This window comes from Falco naumanni, chromosome 13 (genome assembly GCF_017639655.2).
Source record: "Falco naumanni isolate bFalNau1 chromosome 13, bFalNau1.pat, whole genome shotgun sequence".
Classification (NCBI taxonomy): domain Eukaryota; kingdom Metazoa; phylum Chordata; class Aves; order Falconiformes; family Falconidae; genus Falco; species Falco naumanni.
Genome location: NC_054066.1, coordinates 377,666 through 403,659, shown reverse-complemented (window position 1 = coordinate 403,659; position 25,994 = coordinate 377,666). Strand labels below are relative to the sequence as shown.

General features: G+C 53.4%; 2 protein-coding genes across 5 annotated transcripts in view; one reads left to right on the top strand and one right to left on the bottom strand.

Annotated features, from left to right (window-relative positions):
• CHCHD5 (coiled-coil-helix-coiled-coil-helix domain containing 5) overlaps nucleotides 1–17,140 on the top strand; it is a 23,375-nt gene extending 6,235 nt beyond the window's left edge. The window contains exon 4 of one of the 3 annotated variants that reach the window (XM_040613732.1): nucleotides 14,858–17,140. The gene's annotated coding sequence lies outside the window, so the exon portion shown is untranslated. Of the gene's footprint in view, nucleotides 1–216; nucleotides 1,805–5,054; nucleotides 5,168–14,857 lie in introns of those variants that run through there. The other 2 variants (XM_040613731.1, XM_040613730.1) reach the window with 2 other exon arrangements.
• Nucleotides 855–25,994, bottom strand: LOC121097013 (LIM homeobox transcription factor 1-alpha-like). 2 transcript variants are annotated; one of them, XM_040613727.1, is made up of 7 exons: nucleotides 25,814–25,994; nucleotides 5,847–6,079; nucleotides 5,254–5,411; nucleotides 5,086–5,163; nucleotides 4,323–4,455; nucleotides 3,791–3,949; nucleotides 855–3,419 (listed from the first exon to the last, which is right to left on the bottom strand). In XM_040613727.1, the coding sequence occupies exons 1-7, from the start codon at nucleotides 25,984–25,986 to the stop codon at nucleotides 3,265–3,267; spliced, it is 1,089 nt and encodes a 362-aa protein (XP_040469661.1). In that variant the 5' UTR covers nucleotides 25,987–25,994; the 3' UTR covers nucleotides 855–3,264. The 2 variants fall into 2 exon arrangements, with proteins under 2 accessions (XP_040469661.1, XP_040469660.1); XM_040613726.1 differs by having other exon boundaries at nucleotides 3,314–3,949.

The window sequence follows — 25,994 nt, the reverse complement described above, 5'->3', positions numbered from 1 at the left end:
CTCACTCTGCTGCGGGGTGAGCTTAGCCTCTTGCTGCTGTTTCAAGTACGTGTTCCCCAAGTCCTACGATAGCCGTGAGGCTTAATTCGCTGATGGTCACAGGTGCTTTGGGGCGCCTTTTGGTACCCCTGGGCTGCCCAAGGGCCAGATCTCTCCTGCATTATGTACACAAAGCTACTTCTGCCTCTTCCCACTTAACGCTCGCTGTCTCCCCAGGTCTTTCACCACTGCAAGAAGACTTCCAGCTGCCAGGCGGGTTTGGGAGTAGGTTCACCTGCAGCCACTGAACACTGATACCTACCCGGCTGCTGAAAATAAAAGCAGCTCTGTCCTCTGGTAAGAAGTAGCCCGGCAGCCTGTGGGCTCTGTCGGCTGCGGTGCTGGTGTCCACCTTTCTGATCTCTGCTTGTTTCAGGCAGAATCTGGGCACAAAATGGGGGAGCACCTGCTATCTGACAGCAGGTCCTTTCCTTCCTTAGCTCTAGGGTATCCGTTTCATCACTGGCTCTTGTACTTGACCCCTCGTGTCACCATCAGACATCTTTGCATCAGGAGCTCCGGGTCTAGCGTAGCTCTTCACCGTATTTATTTATTCACCTTGGGATCCTGGTTCCTTTTGCAACTCCTGACACCTGCTATTGAGTTTCCTGACTCTATGGAGGTATGAGCAGCCACTCACACGAGTTGCTCCTTTACTCCAGGATACCTAACTCCTGGGAAGGGTGAAGGATGGGCCATTCTCCTGGGAAGCCCAGGCCAACCTTCGTGGGACTGCAGGGAGCCAGCTGACTGCCCATGCATGCAGTTTGACTGTGCTGAGGCAAGCTTCAGATTTCCACTTAGAGTTTGCTTTCTTTTTTTTTTTCTTTTTTTTTTTTTATTATTATTTTCGAATGTACATGCGAAAAAACATTGGCACATCACAGCACTAGATCACAAGAAGGGAGGGTGGGGTTTCAGTGGGTGAAGCTGGCTCTGGTATTTGGGAGAAACATCAATTTGCACATAGTTCACTGTAACGTCCTCTTAAAACTTAATCTCAACTGAGACCGGCTGTAGTGCAAGAGCCTCTGAAAGTAACGCACAGCGGGAGGAGTTTTTCTGCTTTGTTTTTTAGGGGTGGGTGACTACACAACAAAGGTGGAAGTCACCTAGCTGCAGCAGCTTGGTCTACAACTTGTCTATCTGGGCAAACGTCTCGTAAATAGCTGTTTCTGCAAAAGGCTCCCCCTTCCCTCGTAAAAAGAAATGTCAAAGTGTCTGTAAACTACGTATACGACTGCCTTCTGGGGAAAGGCGTTGTCAGATAGTGAGAGCAAAGGCAAGTCCAGCTACAGAACCTGGCACTGTGAGCACAACGGGAAGTGACTGCACATCAGCACGTGTCACGTTCACACAGCTTTATTAAAGGAAGCAACGGTGGGGGGATCTTTATAAGGGCTGTGGTTCTGTTACACGTCATTCCTTATGTCAGCTCTCTATAAGCAATTAAGAAGGTGCCAAATTCCTGATAAAAACCAAAATGCATCAGGACTGCATCTCCTTTCAGCCCCAAATCCTGGATTTTTTTGAATTCCTGGGAATCTTCCTTCGTAACCGCAGAAAACAAAACCTAGCCATTTCTTTTTTTTTTTTTTTTTTCATTTGAGTGGCTACACACCTTTAAAATCAGGCTGGCAAACCTGTGAATGCTTAGAAGTAAAACACCACGTACAGAAACATCAGTCAGCCGGGTTCTTGAGTTGCGCTGTTCGACTCCCAGCTTTGGAGATCCAAGATTTAAAAATAAAGCGTTGTTTCCTTTTGGAGTTGTCTGCCGGTTGTTCAGTTCAAATAGAGAAGGGAAGGTTAGTTCTGGAGGACCGTATTCCTTCAGCTAACGTGCTGTAAGCAGGCTCCTGGGAAAACCTGACCTTTCCAGGAATACCGGCTATCCTTCACGTATATAAAGAACCAAATCCCAGACTTGGGTCCGAAGCAGGAGAATAAAGAATTTTCCTTTGGTAATAATTCAGACTTCCATTCTCCGCTCTCTTCTTTCTTGCCCTTTTGGTGGGTACACACGTTGGTGCCCATCTGCTTCTCGTAACTCACCTGCCTCGTGGCATGGTGGTGGATTGAGAAAATGGGTTATTCCTTTCTATCCGCAGCAGGGATGCTTTTCTCTTGGCCGAGTCCTGATGTTGCCCTCGAAGCAAAAGCCAAACGTAGCCTCTTGGAGCGAAGTGACTCGGCAGGGACACGTTACGGGATAACGCAATCCCGTTTTTTTCATCACTGGATGGAGGGAAGCGAGGTGCCGGGGTGCCTGGAGTAAACTGGGAGCGCAGTCAGGGTGGGAAATCTCTCTGTGGACAGACCTACAGGGGAAGGGCTTTCCCGCAGGAGTATTTTTAGAGTAAAATTGATTCATTTTTAAAGAAAGAGACTGAGATTACTGTGGCTGGCAGCTGTTGTTTTCTGAGAATGAAGTTTTCGTTCTGTCCGTAAAGGGAGGAAAACTGCTCTTTTAGAGACAGACAAGCATAAAGCTGGCAGAGGACTCGCTGTGGGTGTGTTACGCTTCTCCTGACATCCCTGAACGTGAGAGAGGGTAAATATTCTGTTGTTCCTTGAAGCAGGTACCCAAGGGTAGCTGTTTTCAATCAGGGGCCAAACTACTGTGCATTTCCAAAATGCGAAACGTTAACAAAGGGCCCTGGGCCAACCGATCAACCACCACGTAGAAAATCTCGGAAGCAGCGGTGGCATCCCCTAGAGATGGCTCAGGACCTTGGATTTTACTGTTGGGAATTAACCTTGTCTCGTGAAGCCTGCGTCTGGATTGGGAAATGAGGCAAAACAGCACAGTGAGCAGCTCAGCTGCAACCGAGGCTTAAATAAACTCGAGTTCTTGGGAGAAGAGCACCTCCTGCTTCGAGGGGCAGCTCGGGTTAGCTTGGCCAGTCTTTGTTTGCAGGACATAATGCTCAAAAGCTTAAACACTGGACAAACTGCTAAAGTTACAGCTAAACAACATCACACCATCGATCTACTGGTGGCTAGAAAAAAAGGAGAGAGACGTCCCAAAAGTCCTTCAGGCTGTGAAAAGTCTCCAGGAATTAGTGCTTGTACGTGTGGCGGAGCTGGTTGCGTCCTCCATTGTGCAGTGCTCAAGGAATGTCTCTGAAGGTCTCGGTCTTGTTTCTTCTCCCTCACCCTCGTTCTGAATTGGAAGCAGCATCCATCCGAGATACTCGTGAAGAGCTGGGAGCTTTTCTATGGTCAGGACGTGAAGTACGAGCTCTGCATGGAGTAGAGTCGGTCGATGGGGTTGCCCACACGGGCTTGGAGGAGGTTGGCTTCGGCTGTCGAGAGCAGGCAGTCTCCCAGGTGGCTGATGCTGTCGCTGTCCATATCATGAAAAACTCCTTCTGAGTCTAGAAAAGGAAAAGGAAACGAGTGTGAACCTGAGTAAGGGTGACAGCAGGACTGTGTTTTACCCGGAGCAATGGTCAGCAGGGCTGGCGTGAGGTGAGCCCCACACGCAGGACCGGCTGTCGGCGTAACTCTTTCTTTCCTCACTCAAATATTTCATGGTGGATGGAGGGAAGACCCCAGCCTTGCTCCCTGCCCCCTAGCCAAGCTCATCCTGAGGCTCTGGCCTCCCCAAACTTCTGAGAAGGGCTGGCCAGAAGGTCCCGTGGAGCACTCGCTGCTGCTGACCTCGGCAGAATTGGCTTTTCACGACTCGGGCTGCGATGTGCAGCTTTGATGCAGAGACAGGACGGTCTCCACACCGCTCTCCTACCGTAGGGGTGCAGGTGGTCTCCTGGAAGCTGCGGGGGTGTCAGCCCTTGTCTGTACAAGTCTGTGCTGTAGCCGTTCTGGTCCAGGGGCAGCAGCTGCTGCTGGGGGATCCTGGGGTAGGGGACCATCAGCCCATCCAGACCGTGAACGCTCGCACCGTCTAGAGACACAACCAGTGGGATGGGTTGAAGAAAAGGGTGCACAGCACGTAGCATTATCGCGATAACATTATCCTCATTGCTGCAGCGGCGTTTGGTGGTCTCACTCCGGACCAGCGCCGTGTGGTACTGGGCTGTGTGCGTACAAGCGACAGAAAAAAACCATAGTCTTCTCAAAAAGAGGAGATACGTGGTGTGTCACGACTACCCGTGACTGAACATCACCTAGCCGTTCCAGCTAGCCAGTTCAGCTGGTATGTGTGCTCGTTGCTCATCTCTTCCTGTGCCCATTCCCTCTCAAATACACCCCCAGTGGGTCCCCTCCATCCCAGCCTGCAGCCCCCAGAGCTGTCACCATCCGCGGCCGCTCCTTACCTTCGCTGTCGTCATTGCTCTGCCTGCTGTTGCGACCGGTCCCTCTCCCGGTCCCTAAGCGAGGGTTGCCCAGCTGGTCTTGCTCCTGCTGTTGCTGCTGCTGCTGTTGTTGCCTGCGAGCAATCTTCTTCATCTGCAAGGAGATGGAGACCCTGGATTTGAGGTTCTGAGCGAGAGAGGAGGCGAGTGAGTTGTGTTTTCACAGGGAGTGAGCACGGCTGTGATATAAACCTGCTCACACTCCTCTGGGTGAGTCCTCTGCAGGCATCCCTGGGTGAGGAACGGGGCTGACAAAAAGCTATATTTGTGGGAGAAGCCGTTTGCAGTTTAAAAAACAAAGGACTTGGTTTTACTACAGAGCGAGGTTTTTCAAAGCCACATTATTTTCTGGTTTCATCCTTTAAATTCTGCTAAATTCGAAATGTTTAATCTTCTAGAAGAAAGAAGTGGGAAATCCTTCTCGTCTTTGTGTAGTAAGGGGGGGAAAGCAAGCAGAAAAAGAGTAATAAAAATTCCTTCACAGCATGAAAAATGTTAAGCCCTGCAAACATCTATAATCGATCGATTTTTATATTTCTCTTTGTGCTTTTGCTACTGCTAAGTAACACGTTGTGGGACTAGGTGGACCAGTGCTTGGGTCCTGCATAGCTGTTCTATTCTTCTGTTTTTTCTTTTCCTAAGCTAAATTCTAAGTTCCCTTTTAATTGAACGAGCGTGTGTGCTATTCCCCAGGTATGCAGAACCCAGGAGAACCATCACTCACCTTGGCTCTTTGGTTCTGGAACCAGACCTGTACCACCCGCACCGTCAAGCCCGTCTCAGCTGCCAGGGTCTCTCTCACCTGTCCACAAAACCCAGAGAGCTGAATCAGAACTTACATCGCCTTTACGAGGATCCAAGCCAGCAGTTGTGCTGAGTGGCCTCCTTATACCTTTCTGCAAGGTTTTGAGGAAACCTCGAACGAGGCCTTGAATGCCCGACGCTGCTGTGTGGTAAGGATGGTGCGCGGGCGCTTGGAGCGCTTGTGGTCTTTGCTCTCCTCGCTGCCTTTGCCGTGCGAGTGGCTGCCGTCTTCGTCCTCGCTTTTCACTGCAACAGAGGATCAGTAGCGGTGGTTCAGCAGAGACTGGCCTTTCTGGGCCACCTCCCAGGGCAAGGATTTAGAGAAACGTGGCAGAGTTTTGCTCCTTCTGAGCTGCGATGTAGAGCAGAAGCGCAGAGCGAAGCCAGGAAAGCTCGTGGACTGAGCTGTGGCTCGGGGGCAGCGCTGTCAGTTCAGAGACGGTGCTTTTGGGCCAGCCTGGCCCTGGATCATCCCATCCAAAAGCCCACCCAAACCTCACCAGATCGTCCGAGTGGATCTCAGCAGCCTCGTACCCCCTTGGCCGTTTATCAGGAAAAGATGCTACAACCTCTACCTCCCTACATCTCCCTCTGCAGCCTCCCCATAGTCAATCAGGGACTAAGCACCCTGGACGAGGTTCACCCCGGTTCCCCACGCTCACCACGGCTCCAGCCTCTCACCGGACTCAGTGGGTGCAGGGCTGATAGCGCTCAGCATCTCCTTCTCCTTCTCGTAGTCACTGCGGCACAGCAGCTGCCCCTCTTTGAGCACAAACTCATCTCCCCGCTGCAGGCGCCGCTCACACTCACAGCAGTAGAAGCAGTGAACGTGGTAGACGTTCTCCAGCACCCGCATGATGAGCTCAGAGGGGGCGATGGCTTTCAAGCAGCTGCTACACTTGGTTTGGAAGAGCCTGAAAAGAAGATCCGAGCGGTTAGACCCTGGGGCAGGGGAGATCAGCCCTGGGTTGGGGCTCAGGAAGCCAAGGGAAGGAGGGAGTGGATGTTTAGAGCTGTGCTAGCAAGAAGCATCCATCCCACCTGCGTGCTGGGGCTTGCTGACCCTCCCTGGTACCAGGGAGGACCACAAACGTGCTTGGCCCGGTGGGACAGAGCTCTGTGTCCCCTCGTCCTCCCTAGGGCCGTCAGCTGCCTGGCTTTGTTAGGTTGCTCCTAATGAGAGGACTTCATGGACCGCTCCAGGACCATCCCCAGGGCCTGGAGTAGCCTTACGCAGGGAATCCCACGGGGAAAGCTGTTTGTGGCCCACACCGTGTCCAGAGAGAGAAGTAAACAACTGCTGAGCACCCCACGTACAGAGCAGATGGTTCTGATGAAGTAATTTGGGATCTAAACAAATGTGAGCGGTGGTGGCTGCCGGCTGACAGCTTCTATTTAGCCACTTGACAAGAGAAAGTAATAAAATAGGGATTAATTAGGCTGTTGTTTAAACACACAGGATCTTCCCCACCAGCAGGGAACTCATAAACTGGGATTGAGAACAAGACTGGGTTAATCCTCCTGGCAAACTCTGTGGAGCAGGATGAAGAGGCTTACAGGGGTGGGCTCATCCCTTCCAAATACCACCATGGATTTGTGCTGTGCAGTGGCTTTCGGCTGAAGTGTCTGGGACATTCCAACTGGAATGGTGTGGGATTTCTCTCTCCTTTGTGTGAGTGTGTGCATGTTCCTCTCTCCCTCCCCGTGTCTCTTTCTCTCCCCCTTTCCTCTTTGTCTTTCTGTAAGTCGCGCTTGAAAAATAATAATCAAATTTTAGTTGAAAAAGCTGGGAGTAAAGAGCAGCCTTTTAACCACAACCTCTCACTGTCTGACGAAGGAGCAAACTGGGAGCGTGTTCCAGGCACAGTCCCAGTCTGAATCTGGGCTGAGTCCCAGTCTGTCCCTTTCCTAACACCAACACCCTTCTTTTACAGCAGAAGTGAAATAGTAAAAATGATAAAAAAGACCCAACAGCAGAGCCAGCCTGCAATCACGGCTGCCTGAGATCAGTCAGGAACCTGTGACATACCCCAAAACATGAAAGTTATTAACGTTCTTGGGTTTTAAGCCCAGGTAGAAGATAATGGGGATGCAGTCTGACCCCACGTTCGTTGCAACTCAGAGGATCTTGCTCAGGGATTCCCACCTCGAGCCTGTTCGCTGGTGGTGGACGTAGAGGGAAGGCCAGCCAGCTGCGGTCTGGAGGCTCCGAGAGGAGGAGGGTCTGTCCACGTCCATTTGGAAGAGGTTCCAGGGGCTAACTAGCTCCTCTATGCCTTATTTCCAGTTCGAATCTTACTTTATTCCATGCCCAGCAGCTAGACTTCATCATGGCTTCATCTTCTTGCAAACCGCTTATAATTTAGTCACGCTGGTCGTGGGTCACCAAACTATTCTTCCCAGGTTTCTGCCCCTTATCCTTCAAACAACCGGTTTTAAAGCAAGCACTGACTTTTCTCTGCATCTCAGCTGGGAGAATTACCGCCCCCGAAGAAAAGTCTGCCTGGCTTCGTTACGGAGCTGGATCTAGTGACATGAACACCGTTCGACTTGGGGACAGGCTAGCCCCAAGCTCCCATTGCATCCCATGCTACCAGAAGGTACTACGGTCTTGTCGTATTTTCCAGAGATGCGTTTGCTCCTGTAATACATCCAAGCCAAGCTGGTTCCACCCCAGAGCTCCAAATCCAGTGCCAGACACACTGAGAACACAGACCTGACAAACAGAAGCTTTACTTCAATATCCCGACCTGTCTCCAAGTAAGGAACAGGATAATTTAGGAAAACACTGATCGAGGATGCCCTGTTTTGCTTCTCACTTGTGTTTTCTTAATTATTGTTATCCATGGAGATGCTGGAGCATTCCCTCGTTCCTTTTCTATTTCTAGCCTGAGTGATATCCCTGGTTGCTTGCGGAAAACATCCAGAATATTGCTTATCCAAGCCTGATGTGCTTCTAACTGCAGGGATGGAGCAGAACGAGGAAAGGTGAAAACAAAATAGAGCTGGGACCGGAGACCTCACCCCGTTGATTCCTCCCGCCGCTGTTGGGACGAGGCAGTTAGCAAAGCCTCATGTAAAGACGCTGCCATGTCCCAGGCTTCCATGAAAAGGGCTTTTTTTTTTCAGCCACCAGGTGAGGGAAGCGTAACTGCAGCGTAACTCAATAATGCTTTTGGCATCGCGATGCCCGCACCCTCCATCTCCCAGCTAAGCCCCGAAAACAAATCCACTCTGCTTTGTACTAATTGAAGAAAACATTCAGCAAGCAGCTCATAAACACGGTGTCAGCTCGCATTACACAAAATTAAAATTCTCAGCCCCTCCAACACCAGGAATTCCTAAAGAGGCTGGTTTTAATATTGCCTGAATCCGTTTAAGTCAAGGTAATATTGTTTGGGTTGCCATAGGAACAAAATACATCTCCATTGCTGGCAGTGGGTTGCAAGGAGGCTTGGGAGGCTGTGCCGCGGCCGCGGCTGCACGGTGTCTGGAAGCGGCTGCCTGCGGAAACAACGCTGAGGGACAGGCTGAAAAATAAGCGGGTTCTCAGGTTCGTAATGAAAAGTGCGTTTAGGAAGAGCAGCGACACAAGCCAGAGCTCTGCCTGCTCCCGGAGCAGCAGCAGGACCACTTCAACACGCCTGCAACTCACAACGACGACACCCCGCTTCTTTCAGAAAGACCCCTGGCCTGCCTGATCCTTACAGCCCACTTCTATTTTGTCCAAGTCCCCCTGTGTCCTTAAGACCTTCATTTCCCCCAAATCCCACCTGAATTTGATTTCTGTTTGATATATCCTTACAGGAGGTGTGATAAGGCTGTCGGCTTTTATTCCTGTGAACAGTCGGAAACCATCCAGTGAGCAGAGGCAGGTGTGTGCACGCAGGAACATGTCCCTCATCCTTCTTCGTGAAGGGTGGCGAGGCGCTGGCACAGGTTTCCCAAAGAAACTGCGGATTCCCCATCCCTGGAAGTGTTCAAGGTCAAGTCGGACGGGCTTTGAGCAACCTGGTCTGGCAGAAGGTGTCCCTGTGGCAGCGGGGGTTGGAACGAGATGATCCTTAAGGTCCCTTCCAACCCACCCCGTGCTATGATTCTATGACTCTTACCAGCTTGCCTTAAGTTAATTACCTTGGAAAATAATAGAAATTTGATTTTCCTGCCGGGGGATTGCTCACCTGGCTGGAAAAAGTGTCAGCAGCCGGAAGGCGGGTGGGCTTGGAAGTGGGAACGTCTCTGGGAATTCGGCCATGGAGCAAGTAGGATGGTCGCTCCCAAGTCGGTGTTGTGAGAGAGGCTTGGGGTGACAGGGACCGGTCCTGGCAGCTGGTTCTTCCCATGGATGGACACGCGTGGCCAGAGAACCGGCGCTGGGGGCAGGAGAGCTGCCTGGCAGCCGGGGCCAGCGCACCTGTACCGTTCACCAGCTCCGAGACGGCATGTGTCACCCAAGCTAGGACGGAGATGGATTGTCTCTTAGAGCTTTGGTGCTGGGCTGGAGGCCAGGGTCGCCAGCTGCCCACGCTTTCCCTGCCCAGAGGTATTTGACCCCTCTGCAGAAAAGGCTGAGCGCCTGCAGGAGCACAGCTGGCACCACCCAAAAGTCCCGATGCTATTTCCCCCTTTCTCTTGGATGCCTGGACACCACGGTGATGCCTGGCGGTCTGAAGCTTGCTGAAATCTTGGTCCCAGCAGCATCTTGTAGCAAGGAGTGACATACCCTGTGAAAAACTATCGCTTTATTTGAGACCCCCCCCCCGCCTACAGCTTCACTATCTCCTTTTTACCATGAACACCTTACTTTGCTTTTTAAGAGCAACATTTTTTTTTTGTGATTATTTTCTCTTTTTTCCATTTAAAAAAATACTGGGTTTTGTGATTGATTTTCTCCCAAGATGTTCAGCAAAGTTGCAAAGTGTGGAGCAGCGAGAAGAGGAACCACCTGCATCCCTCTGGCTTTTGCCCACAGCCGAGGCGCTTTGAGATCTTTCTCCATCTTTTCAGAGGGTTTTATGGACTTTGTTCATCAGACTTTAGTCCTGGTAAAAAACACCCCCAAACTCTCCGTTAATCCTGGCAGAGCAGCCGTGTTGGAGCCGAGGGCATCGGTCTCTCGGCCGATGGCTCTGGAGAAGCGGCCACCCGGCTCCCAGATGGAGCTGAGCTGAGCAGTGACTTGTTTGAGAACCTCTCTGACCTGCTGTGACACGGAGAAGACGCTGACCCAGGCCTGGGAAGGGTAATTTGGCAGGCATACGATTGTCTCGATGGGATTAAAAGGTGTTAATGAAGCAAGGAATTAAGCTGGGAGGCCTGTGCTTGGTGAAACGAGCTTATTTAGTTAGGGTTTAGTCAAAATGAAGCAGTCCAGGCTTAAGCGAGGTCTGTTTACTTAACATTGAGCTGCCAAATCCATTGTAGCTGTCTGAAATATTGCAGTGGAACTTGCAAAGCCCCTTTCCAGATTTTGGGCTGGGGGCTTGACAGGGAAGGGGACACACAAGGGAAACGAGGAGGCTGCGGCGGCACAATATGCGCTTTCATTCCCGACTGCACCAGCCATTTCCCCTGGGTCGGCGATACAGAGCGGCACCAGGGGGGAAAAGAAATTTTCCTTCTGCTTAATTTCTGACTTCTCCCAGCAATGTTTGGGTCGGAAAGAGGAGGAGTCATTTGGGGGCAACAGTTTGCTCTCCGTTGCCTCCAAAACTCTTTGCGGGGTTACATGGGTAGATTTACGGCCAGAAAGGAACTTTGTGATCATGTCGTTGTGCCTCTTGTCAGAAACTGCCGAGACTCAAACTTTTGCAAACCTCTGATGTGAACCTGTACGCCAGAAAAGAAATCTTCAGAAGCCAAAGATTACCAAAGCCTGCTGCCTGCAAAGTTCTCCCCCGAGGAGTGGAAAAAAACCCAAATTTAAAATAACAGGCGTTAGTCACCTCGCTTAAATGTTTCACTAAAAGGCAGAGGGATGAGGTAAGAGTCGAAGAGCCACCATCACACTGCTGCCGTTGCATCCTCACCGCCACACAGCGTGAATGACCCAACCTTCTCTCCCCACCCCTGGAGATACCCCTGGAAATACCCCTGGGAAAGGATGAGGGCAGCACCACGGTTGTGTGGAGCAGGATTTGGGGATGGAGCATGCAGCCAAGAGATCTCCCCGCAGTTTTGCATCTAGCACCGTGAGCAGCATTTTGTGTCATCACCCTGGGTTCTAAAAAGTAGCCAAAAAAACCTGCGTCTTGCAAGCGTGGTCCTGCTTGGCTGGACCCTGTAAATGCCCTTGGCATCCACCAAGGTAAGAGGTGTTACAAGCTCTGCTCCCTGGGCTCGATTCTGTTCCTGTCAGCGGTGAAAACACGCTGGGAAAAATAATAATAAAAAAAAAGCCAACCGCTAACGCCGCCGAAAACCTAAACCACAAGCAAAACAGAAAAGCAAAACAACACCGAAGAGGTTCCCAAAGCCGGAGAGATTCATAAATATTAAAGTGACACAAGTGAAATGCTACTGAAAGATTTAATACTCTGCTGCTGCTCTGTCCCTCAAGGGGTTAAACCCCCCACCGCGAGGATATTACTGCCAGCACGGTGGCACTGAGCCATCACCATATAATCTGATGAACTCTTTTATTAAATTTCACAGGCCTGTCTTCTTTATTAAAATCTCCCAGAATTCATAGGGCGTCTGTCATATCACTGCTGAATGCTAACAAAAAATGTGGGTTGGGGTTTTTTTTGGTGTTTTTCCTCCCCCCCCCCCCACACACACCCCCAACACGCTTTTCCTTGAGTACTGCCGGGGAGGGGTTGTGCTGGGGTGTCTCTGTCAGGTGGGAAGGACGGTGGGAAAATACAGTGGGAGAAGGGGGTTGTGTGGTTTTGTGAGCGTGTAACCCCCCAAAAAAACCATCTCACTCCACCGCCGTTCCCTGAAAAGCTCGGTGGAAGGGAAAACGGGTCCTAAAAATGAGTTTTACCCGTCTTGGTACCCATCTGGTGCTTGCTTTCCCAGTGGGACCGCTCGGGGCATTGCAGCCCTTCCCAAATCCCGCTGTCCCCCACGCCAGGGGCTTCTGCAGTGATGGGAACCGCGTGGCCACCCAGTGCAAGGACCGTGTTCGCTGGGTATTGTTGCTCTCGATGGGAGCTGGTATTCCTCGCGGCTCCCAAGGAAGAAACCGAGCAGGCTCCTTCCAAACCCATCCAGAACGGAGGGACGGCGGCAGTACGCGTACCTGGAGCCATTCCCTCCTGCCCTTCCCTTCCAGCTGCTAACATTGCACGTAACAGCCTGGTGGCCTTGCACTCCCAACCCTGCCGGAGCTCCCCAAAGCTGAAAATATCCCCCCATCGCTGGGGGGATGCGATGGAGGGGGATTCAGCGTCGGCATTGCCCTTGCCTTGCCAAGCAGAGGGAAAAATCTTCCTGCTCTGCTCTAATCCCATGCGAGGCTCGCTGGGAGCTGGGGGAAGATGGGATTCAACCGCTGGATCTCTCCAGACCTGCACTGGACTGGAACTAGGCTGCAGCTTTGGGTTTATTCTTTTGAGAGTGTATTCTAAATACTTGCTTTTTTGCTTTTTTTTTTTTTTTTTTTTTTATTATTTCCAACAGATCGTGGGAGCCCTGAGCCGAGCGGGGATGGGCACACGCTGGGCAGGGGCAGCATCTATTTCTCCGGGTTTAACCCGTGCAATTTCCCGCTCAACTCTCCTGAGGTCCTGCGCTTGGTGCTTTTTCAAGGATACTCTGCAAGCTGTCGGGAGCAAAGCCTCTTGCCAGTGCAGGAGTGAGGAGGTGGGTCCTGCCCCCAACCCACCTGCCCACCTCTTCTTTTTGAAATCGTTTTCTTTTCCCAGTGCAGAGAGCTGGTGTCATGCCTTGGCAAGCCACCCCGCTCACAAGCTGGCTCTTCCTCCACACTGAAGCTCTTGGGAAGCTTCAGCCCCTGGTTCAAAAAAAAAAAAAAAAAAAAATGGGAACTGCACCTGGATGGGGATTCCACCTCTGTGGGAAGAGACAAAATTTCTGGCTCTGCGTCACCGAGACAGCACCTTCCCGCTCCCCCCCTGAGAAGGGAACCATCGGCTCCTTTCTTTCTCCTCTTTTTTTTCCACCCTCTCCACTCAACAAGACACGAACCAAGAACTCGCTCCAGGTCCGCAGGTTTCAAGTTGGGAGTTCTCAATTCATATTGATTTTGCCCTGCCTTATTGCGCGGCTCCGGGAAGCCTCCGCATCTCCATTAGTATGCCTGGCAGGAGAAGGCTTCCTTCGCTTAGTAGCTAGGGGTGATATTACCCATCCTGATAGTATCCAAACTCAATATCCTGTTTCTCCTTTTCTCATTTCCTGTTTTCAGGTCTGAATGCCGGCGTTGTCACAGCGAGAGGGGGGAAGGCAGGGGGGAAAGAGAGACAGCAGGACAGTGTGTGCACGGGAGAGGGAGGGCTGGCGGTGGGGGTATTGATGGGGGGAGGTAGGAGGGCTGCAGACACTTTTATTACAGATTTAATAATGACAAAAGAACATCATTAAACATTCATTAGAATTATTTAATTAAATTTTACTTTGGGAAGGGGGGGCGGGGTGGAGAAAGAGATTAGATATGATGTAAAAAGCAATATTGATTGAGAAAAGAACAAGCTTGGGAGATGCGATTTAAATTAAACACCGCGCTCTCGCCCTCTTCTCGCTGTTGGAAAGGAGGGAGGGGGCGTGCGGGGGCACGGGGCACCGTGCCTGGCCAGGGCTGCTCCTGCCTCCAGGAATGACATTTAGCTCCAGCCCATCCTAACCTGGTGACCGGAGCCGACTTTCCTGGCAAAACGCCTCCGGTACCCCCTGGAGCTGAGTTGGGCCAGTGACGAGCTGGAGGTTGGCACTTGGCCATTAAAAAATGTTGTCCCTGTCTGTGCCCTGCTAGATTTTTTGGGAAGTTCTGGGCATATCCCCACCGTTCCTGTTGTGATTTAGGAATAACAGAGCATCCTCACTGCAAGGGTTCAAAATAAACCCTCCTTTTAAGCAGGGCTCATTTTAGAAAGTATTAAAATGCTCGGGCAAAAGAGCCGTGGTCCAAGAGATGACCAGGGCAATATTTCAGCAAAAAATAAAAATAAAAATAAACCTGCATTAAGGATTGAGAGAGGTACACCAGGAGCAACCTCCGGAAAACAACTTGGATTTAAAGTTGCCTTAGTGAGTGATCTACTACAGAGAGCATGCCAAGCTAACACTGTCAGCTTTGGGATCCCTCTGCATAGATGCTCCTGACCAATGTACCGGTCCAATATAATCCAGATTTTAAGAAATCTAAAGAGATTTTTTAAGCAGTGAAAGCTTTAAGCTGTCAATGGGAACCCACCGGTGTAAATCAAGAAACCAGCTGACTTCACTGGGAGGTCTCCACGTACAGACCAGCCTGACTTGGGATGGAGGGGGTAGGAATAAAGAGAAGGGAAGGGAAAAGTTGTGAGAAGAAGGGAAAAATAGAAAAAACCCAACCAAGCCAAAGCCTCGGGGAGCAGGTCACAAACCACAGCGTGGAAAGCACTTAAACCGTGCCCCGAAATCTACCCTGGCACTGCAAGGGAATGACGCCGCTTTTGGGAATGAACGTCACCCATTTAAAAGCATATTGTTAATTAAACTTCTGCATATTATTTTTTTTTTAACAGGTCAAGCTGCTTTTTAGCTTCATCTTTCTCCTGGCACCAGCAAAACCACAGCCAGGAATTGGGAAAGGGATTTGGGATGCTGCTTCCCCATGCCAGGCTGACCAGCTCCGATATTACCGCGTCGGCAAGACCCTGATAATGGAAATAAACTCTGTGAGCAGTCAAAGATGTGTGAAGCTGCCACCGAGATAGTTAGGATAAACTATAATTAACCACATTTAAGCTTAATTGCATTAAGGGGGGGTGGAAATGAAAGCTGGAAGCAGATTATGGATCTGGTTTATAATTCAATTTGTGCAACAGCTAGGAGAGAAGAGGCCACATTCTCCAGCGGCGTGTTAGCAACGCGGGAGTCACGGAGCTACTAGAGCTCTGGAGATGAGCAGTGAGCAGGAACAGCGGAGGGAAAGAGAGGGAGAGGATTGGGAAGCAGGAGGTAGGAAAATACCTGGGGAGAAAGATGGGAGAAAGACTTAACCCTGACTTTCAGGGTTCTGTGGGGCACCAGCCACGCTCGTTCAGCGTTGCCACCTCTCGCCCTTGTTTCTTTAGCGTCTGGTTTCACGCAAACTTCTCAAAGAAGGAGGTGGAGGACGAGGAAACGGGGTGATAGATGACGAGTGCTACACTTGCAGTGTTAGACACGTTTGGTAATAAAGGCGATGTGCTAACAGGGGGACAGCAGCACCTCTGTGCTTCATAAATCACTTTCCCTTAAATCCTTGCCATCAGTCACGCCAGCCATGGGCTTTCCACTTTGGTGCAAACCCTTTGCCGAGACCAAGTGCCTGGAAACCCCTTCTGCTGGACCCTTCCTAAACCACTGCTGATGAAAAGAGAGAACAGGCTCTGGGCTCCCCTTGCCACGCTCCAGGCATCTCCTAGTCTGGGAGAAAAGTTTTTCTTAAAGCAGTAACAGTTCAGGGCTCCCCGTCGGGATGCTCGTGCTGCAGGGCAACAGCTCCTGCCCGCCTGTCTGCTGCTCCCAGTGCCACAGCCCCTGGCACGGCTGGAAGCCTGGAAACTGGCTCCAGGAGTTTATTTCTGGCACCTTTGCCTTCACGCCTGCCCTCTGGTGGTCCCTGGTTCTGGACTGAGAGGGATGCTGCGTCCAGAAGTGGGAGCACATTCCAGCCTCCCACCCTTCGGAGCCTTCGAAACCATCAGAGCCCTTCCCGGCACGCTGCTTGAGGAGCTCTGGCGCTGGGAAAGTCGATGGAGTGGCGTGTCGGCATCCCTGCAAACAAGCTGCAGCGCTCGGTGCGTGCAGGTAACATCCAGACCCCGCTGCAGCGAGAGGAGAGATGCTCCAGGCACCGCCAGGGGAACGGAGGTGCCGGGATGCGAATAGCATCCGAGATGCTGGGATGCCAGTAGCATCGTCACCCTGAGCTCTGACCCTGCTCCGTGCCTGCTGGCCCAGCCTTCAGCAACCCCCACTCCTCACCCAGACACCGGGGCAGGAGCCTGCCAGCCCAACTGGGGCTGTGCTGGCTCTAAACCCAGTTTGTCTTGGGGCAACACCGGCAGCGCACAGCGAACCCTCAGCCTTACCCCACCGCCGAGCAAACCTACCCCTTCCCCAGCCCAGCGAACCGTGGCCAGCCCTAGAGCAAGCCGGGGGGGGCTCTGCCAGCTCCCCAATGGCAAGGTAAAAGCTGTAGCCCGTCTGTCAGCGCCACGCTAATTAGCAAAGCCCCGCAGAGCAGGCTCTCCATCCCTGCGCTTCCCGGAGGCTGCTTGCCCGCTGGACCATATCCACCTCCCCCAGCCCAGGTGCCAGGTGGCAGCATCCTCGGTAGCTGTGTTGTGCCCATAAAGTCTGGAAGGGATCAGAAACCTCTTTCCCTGGAAATCCCGAGTTGGATAAATATAAAATGGATAAACCCTTGGCACCCACTCGATTGCCAAGGTGTATCTGTGTGCTCTGGCATGGGGGGGGGACAGTCCCTCAAATGATGGTTGTGGACTCTGATACCTGCATATTTTTCCTTTCCCTCATCAGAAGAGAAAGCCAATTCTTTTTTTCCAGGCAGGCACAGCTGGAATGAGATGCTCACAGGGCTCTGGATGCTGGATGGTTACAAAAACTCTGCCCAGGAGTAGCATGAAAGTTGGTGCTGCGGGATCCAGGAGAGACTCGAGGCCATGGGACGCGAAACACGGAAGGAAAAAAAAAAACAGCCCAAAAGAGAAAAAGACTATCTATCCAAGTAAATTACATTTAATTACACTAGAAAAATAATGTGCCACCCATAAAAAATAAAAGTTCTTCCTTCCCCACGTATTTCCCCCCCTCCATTGGAAAAAGAATCCAACGGCAATGGGGAACAGACAACACGTGGTGGCTGGTTTCTTAATCACGCTCAAGGCGCATCTGCATATTTCTTTCATTTTGCAGTGATTATAGAGTTAGTGTTTAATTTCCTGGGCCCTGTGAACAAACCAATGCAAGGGAACAGTGAGAACTGGGGTAGGAATAGCTTTGTGTAATTAACATCATTAATCATCAGCCGGGCTTCGCTCTCAGTGGGAGACAGGGCTCAACCACCCGCCCGACAAGGAAGGAGGAGATCCTTGGGATGGGGAAAAAGGCAGGAGGGATCCTGCAGGATCCCCATCTGTGGGATGGGGTTGGTCACTGAAGCTGGGGGGAACTGGTCCCGCTCCCCGGCAGCATCCCACCCCGTCCAGGGAGATGCAGAGCTGCAAACACACCGAAAGGACCATCCCAAAAGGACCCCGGGCTCCTTCCCCAGCTTCAAGCTTCCCACTTTTTGCACGACTGAGGTCCTGCCTGGTCCTCACTGGTGGACCAACCTCCCCAGTTTGGAGGAGCGAAGCATCTCCCAACAGCTGCGGATGCTCCTCACAGGGCCAGCGCCAAGCACCCCTCGCCCTGTGAAAGGTGCCACCCAAGGGTGCCCGGACTCGGTCCCATCACCCAGCCCGGAGGAGCTGGAAGGAGTTGCCAGCTCTTTCCTTCCTCCATTCCCTCGTTTCCCCTCTTGTCACTGGTGGAGGTCCCCGCAGGGTCTGCTCGGCGGGCACGCGGGCTCCATTCATCACTGCCTCGTCAAGGGGGCTCATTATCTCATTTATTTGCTCCCTTTCCAGAGCGCCGCCACTTTTCATTACCTCTCTCCAGCCTGACGGAGCGGGGGGGCCAGGAGAAGACATGACTCGGGGGGGGGACACCCCATTGCTCAGCAGATAGAGAAGCTGCCTGTAGTGGAGCAGGAGGGACGGATCCTGCCTGCTCCGGAGCATCAGGACTGGGATGCCCAGCAGAGGCAGGAGCAGCGGCGCTTGGTAAAGCCAGGTGGGACAGGCAACCAGAAGCGCCTTTGTAAGAGCAGTAGCTACCCTCAGCTCTTGCAATCCATCACGTTTTGTCCTCGAGTCCCTCTTTTTCAGGTTATAAATACATCTCAAGCACCATTTTTTAAAGCCCTCATACCGGGGAAGCACTCCGATAATTTCTGAGCTGCCTATAACCCAATGTCCCGAATGCAGCAAAGGGGAGGGAGAAGCTTTTATACTTAAAAGCCCAAAAAATCCCACCACGAGAAGAAAAAAAAAAAAACACCAAACCACAAATTCTTCTGGTTTCAACACCAATTTCATCATTTCTAGGGTCTGACTCCTGCTCCTGGAATGCAATGGGGTTTGCACACAGCGCCTGGGCTCCCTCTTGACCACCTCCCATCCCGGCTTCTGCAACCCAGGAGATCTTTGCTGGGAGAGGAGCCCTCCCCCATGGGTTTAAACATTAACCAGCTTGCTCAGAAGAGTTGCCAAGGGGCTCGCTCTGGGTCAGTCCCCAATATTTGGGCAGGGAGGGTGTCGCTCCCTTGGGCAGGGAGGAGCAGGGCTGCTAGCTCCTCCTGGGCTGCACCACGCTGCTCCTGGGGATGCACAAAACTCGGTCCCCTCCGCGTCCCAGCCATCGCCTGTGCCCCCACCTTACTCCACCTGATGAAAAAAGCCAGCTAGTTCCCATTTTTCCAGCAACTCCATTTGTATCGCATCACTCGCCTCTTCGCTGGGCTTTTCCTAACCTGCACAACCCCTAAAATTGCCCAGAATGGTCCAAGGTCTCCACAGGATGATGCTGGATGTCACTCCAGGCTACCGAAATGGCCATTTGGCCACTGTGCACCAAAGAGTCTGGTCTCGGGGGTCCGTGTTTCCTACTTCTGCTCTCTGAGCATCCCTGCTCCACATGCCGGAGCAGCAGAGGTTATCTACGGCGGGTTTCAAAAGGCAAACGAGCTGCTCTGGGTTCAGCAGGATCCCCCCAAACTTTGGCCCCCCCAAACCTTGGCCACCCCAAACTTTGTGTGGGCTTTCAACCCCACTCGTGGCTTGGCAGCATTATCTCAAGTTGAAGTGCAGGGCTGGGTTCTGCCCAGCTCGCCCAGCAAGGATGAGAACAGCTCTGAGAGGATGCTCGAAGGGATGCAGGCAGAGCCCACGGCTGGGATGCGATGCTCAGACCCCTCCTCAACCTTCTGGCCTCCATCCTACAAGCAGATGGAGAAGCCAAAGCGATACAGGTAAGGAGCAGGGGACTGTGAGGGTGCTCGGAGGACTCGGTCCGTGCTCAGCTGTGCCGGTCACGTGCCGGCAAAACGCTCGGCAATGGAGAAGCTGCAAGTCAGGTTCGAGCCAAGTTCACCCCGTATCTCGACCGAGAGGACGAGCAAATCAGCTCCACATGGGCAAGAGGAGAGGGCGGAGGAGTGGGGGAAGGCTGCCAGCGCGAGGCTGCGGTTCAGATCCCTCCTGACAGCTCCCCCCGGCAGCCCCCACATCGCCTGTCATTCCACAAAACAAACTTCAAAGTAAACAAGGCGCCCCGCACCCGGCCGTTACAGCCACTCTATCATTGCTCAGGAGGATTTTTCCTTCCTTCCTTCCCCGCCACCCCCCACCCCTTTTCTCCCTCCCCCCCCCCCTTTTTTTTTTTTCTCCCCCCCGAGCCGTTGCATTGCCACAAGCTGCCCGGAGCTGGATTTACAGGGCAGGTGCCTGAGCAAAGCGCAGGAGAGCTGGCTGGGCCCCCGGCAAGAGGGGAAGAGGAGAATTTCACAAAACCCTTCAGATGGTGGTTTTATAGGACAGGGACGGCAGAACAACATCCATCTTCGGGCTTAACATTTCATCTCCAGCCCAACAGCCCGTTCCTTCCCCCACGTTCAGCTGCAGCTGCTGGCTTATCTCTCCATTAAAGCATTTTCCTCTTTATTGCGCAGTTTCACATGAGAAGGAATAAATGCCAGATGGGTCTCCCCGCCGGGTCACCACGCCGCAGCCCAGGGCGACACGGGATTCTGCAGCTTGGGATTCATCCTCGGCCAAATCCAGGAACTTTGGGAAGTCAAGGCCAAGCATAAATACTCCGGGGGATGAGATTTCCAAGCGGGAGGACTGAGACTTTGCCTCCCTGGAAATTCCCATGGTGAAGGCACAAAGGTGCTGAGCCTTCGAAAGCGCCCGAAGCACTAGCTTCCAAAAGGGGTTCAGGAGCTGGAGACCCTCAAGGGGGTGGTTTTGGAAGGGTGGTGAGATGCTTCGGAGCACAGAAGGGGGATGGAGCAGAGCGTGCCGGGGGGCTGCAGCCCTGCAGCTGCTGGGAAAACCAGAGTGACCCCAACACGATGGCCAAAAAAGCAGCGTTGGAGGCTGAGGTCTCTCCACGTGGAAATGCCGTCACTGGCCTCGGGTCAGGCACGCGCCCGCCCGGAGGAGGAGACGATGCTTCTCACATCTCTTTGCAAAGATGTTTTGAGCTGGTTACTCTTAACCACAGCGGTCAAACCACCCCCATCCCCCACCCAGTGCCTGGCTCCTGCCTACCCGCACAGCAGCCCAAGCCAAGACCCTTCAGGGGTCCAACTCCTTTGCTTCAAAGCACCCAGGGACCCTCACCCTTCGCCAGGATGTGGGTGCCACAGTGCTCAGTCCTTCCCTGCCACGCCAAGCAGTGGCTTCCCAGCTTCCCAGTGCCTTCCCAGCACCTTCCCAGTGCCTTCCCAGCACCTTCCCAGCTTCCCAGTGCCTTCCCAGCTTCCCAGTGCCTTCCCAGCACCTTCCCAGTGCCTTCCCAGCACCTTCCCAGCTTCCCAGTGCCTTCCCAGCACCTTCCCAGTGCCTTCCCAGCACCTTCCCAGCTTCCCAGTGCCTTCCCAGCTCCGTGCCCCTGCCTCTCCCAGCCACCCTGAAGAAACAGGCAAGCCCTGGTATTTTTATTTCCATCCCCATCGCTGCCAAGCGCTTGCATCAGTGGCTCTTTTTTACCAAGCGCAGGGCAGATAAGATTGCAGCGTGGAGTCTTGAGAGGATGCTGCCAAACTTCTGGAAATCGGTGGAGCCTCTTCCCAGCACCATCCTCAGGTGCCTCTTTGTTCCCTCACCAGCTCTTCCCAGCAGCACCGGCTGCAGAAGGTCACAACTTCCTTTTCCACATGGGTTTTCCAGGAAGCAGCGTTGTCCCTCCACTAATATTTCAGTGGAAGGTTTGACACGGGAGAGACGAGCGGGGAGGGAGCGCGTGGAAGTGGTTTGTGTGGCGTGGGATGAATCAAGGAAGCATCACCTCAGCACCAGCCACTGACAGAGCCCAGCCCAGCCCTTCGGTGCCATGGCATTACTGGAATCGCCAGCATCTGTGGCGACCAGCAGTGACGTCGGGGAGCTGCCGAGCTCCGAGGAGCTCCCTGTCCCAGGCGGGGAGAAGCTCAAAGCGTTTCCCAATGGATCTGGAGTTTGCCAGAGCATCATTGTAGTTATTTAGGTCCCTCACCAGAGGCAGAAGGAAAGGCAGCAGCCTTGGAGCTGTCCCCTTCCTAGGAGCCATCCCCTTCCTTGGAGCCATCCCCTTCCTTGGAGCCATCCCCTGCCTTGGAGCCATTCCCTTCCTTGGAGCCATCCCCTGCCTTGGAGCCGTCTCCTTCCTTGGAGCCATCTCCTGCCTTGGAGCCATCTCCTTCCTTGGAGCCATCCCCTGCCTTGGAGCCATCTCCTTCCTTGGAGCCATCTCCTGCCTTGGAGCCATCTCCTTCCTTGGAGCCATTCCCTTCCTTGGAGCCATCCCGTTCCTTGGAGCCATCTCCTGCCTTGGAGCCATCTCCTTCCTTGGAGCCATCTCCTTCCTTGGAGCCATCCCCTTCCTTGGAGCCATCCCCTTCCTTGGAGCCATCTCCTGCCTTGGAGCCATCCCCTGTCTTGGAGCCGTCTCCTTCCTTGGAGCCATCCCGTTCCTTGGAGCCATCTCCTTCCTTGGAGCCATCCCGTTCCTTGGAGCCATCTCCTTCCTTGGAGCCATCTCCTGCCTTGGAGCCATCTCCTTCCTTGGAGCCATCTCCTTCCTTGGAGCCATCCCCTTCCTTGGAGCCATCTCCTTCCTTGGAGCCATCCCCTTCCTTGGAGCCATCTCCTGCCTTGGAGCCATCCCCTGCCTTGGAGCCATCTCCTTCCTTGGAGCCATCTCCTTCCTTGGAGCCATCTCCTTCCTTGGAGCCATCCCCTGCCTTGGAGCCATCTCCTTCCTTGGAGCCATCTCCTGCCTTGGAGCCATCCCCTTCCTTGGAGCCATCTCCTGCCTTGGAGCCATCTCCTTCCTTGGAGCCGTCTCCTTCCTTGGAGCCATCCCGTTCCTTGGAGCCATCTCCTTCCTTGGAGCCATCTCCTGCCTTGGAGCCATCCCCTGCCTTGGAGCCATCTCCTGCCTTGGAGCCATCCCCTTCCTTGGAGCCATCCCCTTCCTTGGAGCCATCTCCTTCCTTGGAGCCATCTCCTTCCTTGGAGCCATCCCGTTCCTTGGAGCCATCTCCTTCCTTGGAGCCATCTCCTTCCTTGGAGCCATCTCCTTCCTTGGAGCCGTCTCCTTCCTTGGAGCCATCCCCTGCCTTAGAGCCATCTCCTTCCTTGGAGCCATCTCCTGCCTTGGAGCCATCTCCTTCCTTGGAGCCATCCCCTTCCTTGGAGCCATCTCCTGCCTTGGAGCCATCTCCTTCCTTGGAGCCATCTCCTTCCTTGGAGCCATCCCCTGCCTTGGAGCCATGCCCTGCCCCGCTGCAAGGCGGACGGAGCCGCAGCCGGTGTGGAAGCAGCTCTGGTGTTTCCAGCCATGATCAAAGTTCTCCGTGCCGAGAGATAACCTCCAGCATGCTCGCCCCTGCCCCCGGCTCCATGGAGCGATGCCACTTGCCTTGTGCAGCCAGACGGGAGGCTGCGGTGCTGGCTCATCATTCAAAGTCCTGCTCGGAGGAGCAGATCCTGCACTCCCTTCAGGTTCTTCCAGCTTATCTCTTGTTCCTCAGATGCTGAAGGAAAGGGGGTGGCCAGCAGATGGGCTCCCACTGCTCCGGCTCACAGCTGTCAGGGATCAGCCTCAGGGGAAACAAGGGGCTGCTTGTGCCACGTCACCCACCCCCCCCCCAAAAAAAAAAAAAATGCCACTTGGGGCTCGCGGTGGCCACCAGGGAAGGCAGAACTGGGGAGATGAGGCTGTCCTTAGAGGGAAGCCCCTCTCCCTGTCCTCCCAGACTCATTTCCAAACGTGGGGGTGCCCAGACCAGCTCCCTGGGCTGCCCGATGCCCCTCGGGAGAGGACGTCGCCGGTGCTGGAAGGAAAGCGAAGGGTGAAAGCTCCACTTTTTCAACCAGTGAGGGCGACAGGGTTTGCCAGTGGCCACAGAGCCAGGCAGTGGCAGAGAGGAGATTTTTCCATCCTCTGTTCACCTCCCAAATGCGTGAGAAATGCTCAGAGAAGCACCTGAGCTGCTTTGGCAATAAAAGTGCATTTATGACCCACTAAAGGCAAAAAACCCTTCACTGCCTTAGTGCTGGGGCAGGATGCGACCACGCCACCAGCGAAGGTGCTGCTGACACTTCTCCCATCTCCAGCGCTGCAGGAGTTTTGCAGGCAAAGCTGATAAATTTATCACGATAAATCGAGAAACCTGACATTTCGGAGAATGTCACCCGCAGCAATAATGATATTTTATCAAATCACACAGCCCAGCGATATGCTGTCCTGCAGCCCCTCCAGGGTTTGTTGTTGTTGTTTTGGGTTTTGTTGGAACAAAAAAACATCCCCACCACCACAACCCAGCTTCCCGCTCACGAAGTGCCCCCAGCCCCTCCAGCTTGGTGGGCCGCTTCCCTCTGGTCAGCTCCGTTTGGGTTCACTGAACACTCAAACGCCACATTCGATCTAAGCAATTAAAGTCCTGTAACAAGCGGAGGAGCGCAGCTGCCTGGTCTTCTGCTGGATGCCCTAGCAAGGTGTTCAACAGCAGATGAAGTTGGACAAGATGATCCTTGTAGGTCCCTTCCAACTGAAATATTCTTTTCTCTTGCCTTGCCTTCTCTTGCCTTGCCTTGTCTTCTCCTCTTGTCTTCTCTTCTCTTCTGTTCTCTTGTCTTCTCTTGCCTTGTCTTTTGTCTTCTCTTCTGTTCTCTTGTCTTGTCTTCTCTTCTTTTCTCTTCCTCCTCTTTCTCTTCCCTTCTCTTCTCTTCACTTCTCTTCTCTTCTCTTCTCTTCTCTTCTCTTCTCTTCTCTTCTCTTCTCTTCTCTTCTCTTCTCTTCTCTTCTCTTCTCTTCTCTTCTCTTCTCTTCTCTTCTCTTTCTCTTCTCCTTTCTCATCTCTTCTCTTTGTTCTTCTTTCTATTTCTATCCTATTCCATTTATTTTGTTCTTTTCTATATTATTCTATCCTATTCTATCCTATCCTATCCTATCCCATCCCATCCCATCCCCATCCCATCCCCATCCCATCCCATCCTATCCTATCCCATCCCATCCCATCCCATCCCCATCCCACCCCATCCCCATCCCATCCCATCCCCCCCATCCCCCCATCCCATTCCATCCCACCCCCCCCCATCCCATCCCATCCTATCCTATCCTATCCCTTTCTATCCCATTTCTATCCTGTTCCAAACACTTGGTGATGCCGACCCTCCTGAAGACATGGGATTGCCGTCGCGAGCAGCGCAGAGCCCCCCACCCTTCCACGGCGAAGACAGGCACAGGTGTGCCCCCCCCCCGCTCCGCCCCCCGGCCACGAAAGCATGCAGAGCTTGCCAGCAGCTCCCAGGTACGGTTGGGGGACATGGGGACATGTCTACGGGGGCAGCGTGCCCGCTCCCGGCCGCGTCTGGTCTGTCCTTCACCCCACGAGCAGGGAGCAGGACCTTCCCTGCCAAGCAAAGCTCCTCGGGGTACATCTGCCGGCCCAGGATGACAAGCGCTTTCATCTCCTGGGTGGCCCTGGACATCCCTATTTCCTGGAACAGCATCCCAAGAGCCAACCACTGGTGCTTCCCTCCTCTCCAGCCGACAGCTCATCCCTCCATCCTCTTCATCCCGGCCACGCCACCACATGCGACCGAAGCGAAGCACTTCTGTCCCTATGCGGGACATGCTGTGCCCATGGTCACCTCACCAGCCTATGTGCCACCACCATGCCCCTGGTCACCTCACCAACCTACGTGACACCACCACCACGCCCCTGATCACCTCACCAGCCTACGTGCCACCGCCATGCCCTTGGTCACCTCACCAGCCTACGTGCCACTGCCACCGTGATGCCCCTGCTCACCTCACCAACCTATGTGACACCACCACCGCCATGCCCTTGGCCACCTCACCAACCTACATGCCACCACCATCACCATGCCCTTGGTCACCTCACCAATGTACGTGCCACCGTGATGGCCCTGGTCACCTCACCAACCTACGTGACACCACGATGCCCCTGGTCACCTCACCAACCTACCCACCATTGCCACTGTGATGCCCCTGGTCACCTCACCAACCTATGTGCCACCACCACCACCATGCCCCACCGCCACCCACCCTTCCCGAAACACCTCGAGCCTCCACCACAGCCAAAACCGAGCCGAGAGGGATGGCAAACCCAGGAACAAGTGGAGGACACTTACTTCTCGTAGTCGTGCTTGCAGTAGAGTTGCCGGTTGCGGCAGTAGCAGGTCCCGGAGAGCGGCTGCAGGCAGACGGCGCATTTCACGCAGCCCTCGTGCCACGAGCGCTCGTTGACCCGCAGGAGGAACCGGTCAGAGATGGGGGTGTCGCAGCCAGCGCAAACCTCCCGCATTTTGGAAT

Coding starts and splice junctions, on each gene's coding strand:
- LOC121097013 (XM_040613726.1), bottom strand. CDS start 25,986: ATGCGGGAGGTTTGCGCTGGCTGCGACACCCCCATCTCTGACCGGTTC. Junction 6,080..25,813: donor TGCAAGCACGACTACGAGAA/GTAAGTGTCCTC, acceptor TCTTCTTTTCAG/GCTCTTCCAAACCAAGTGTA. Junction 5,412..5,846: donor CCCTGCACCCACTGAGTCCG/GTGAGAGGCTGG, acceptor CCTCTGTTGCAG/TGAAAAGCGAGGACGAAGAC.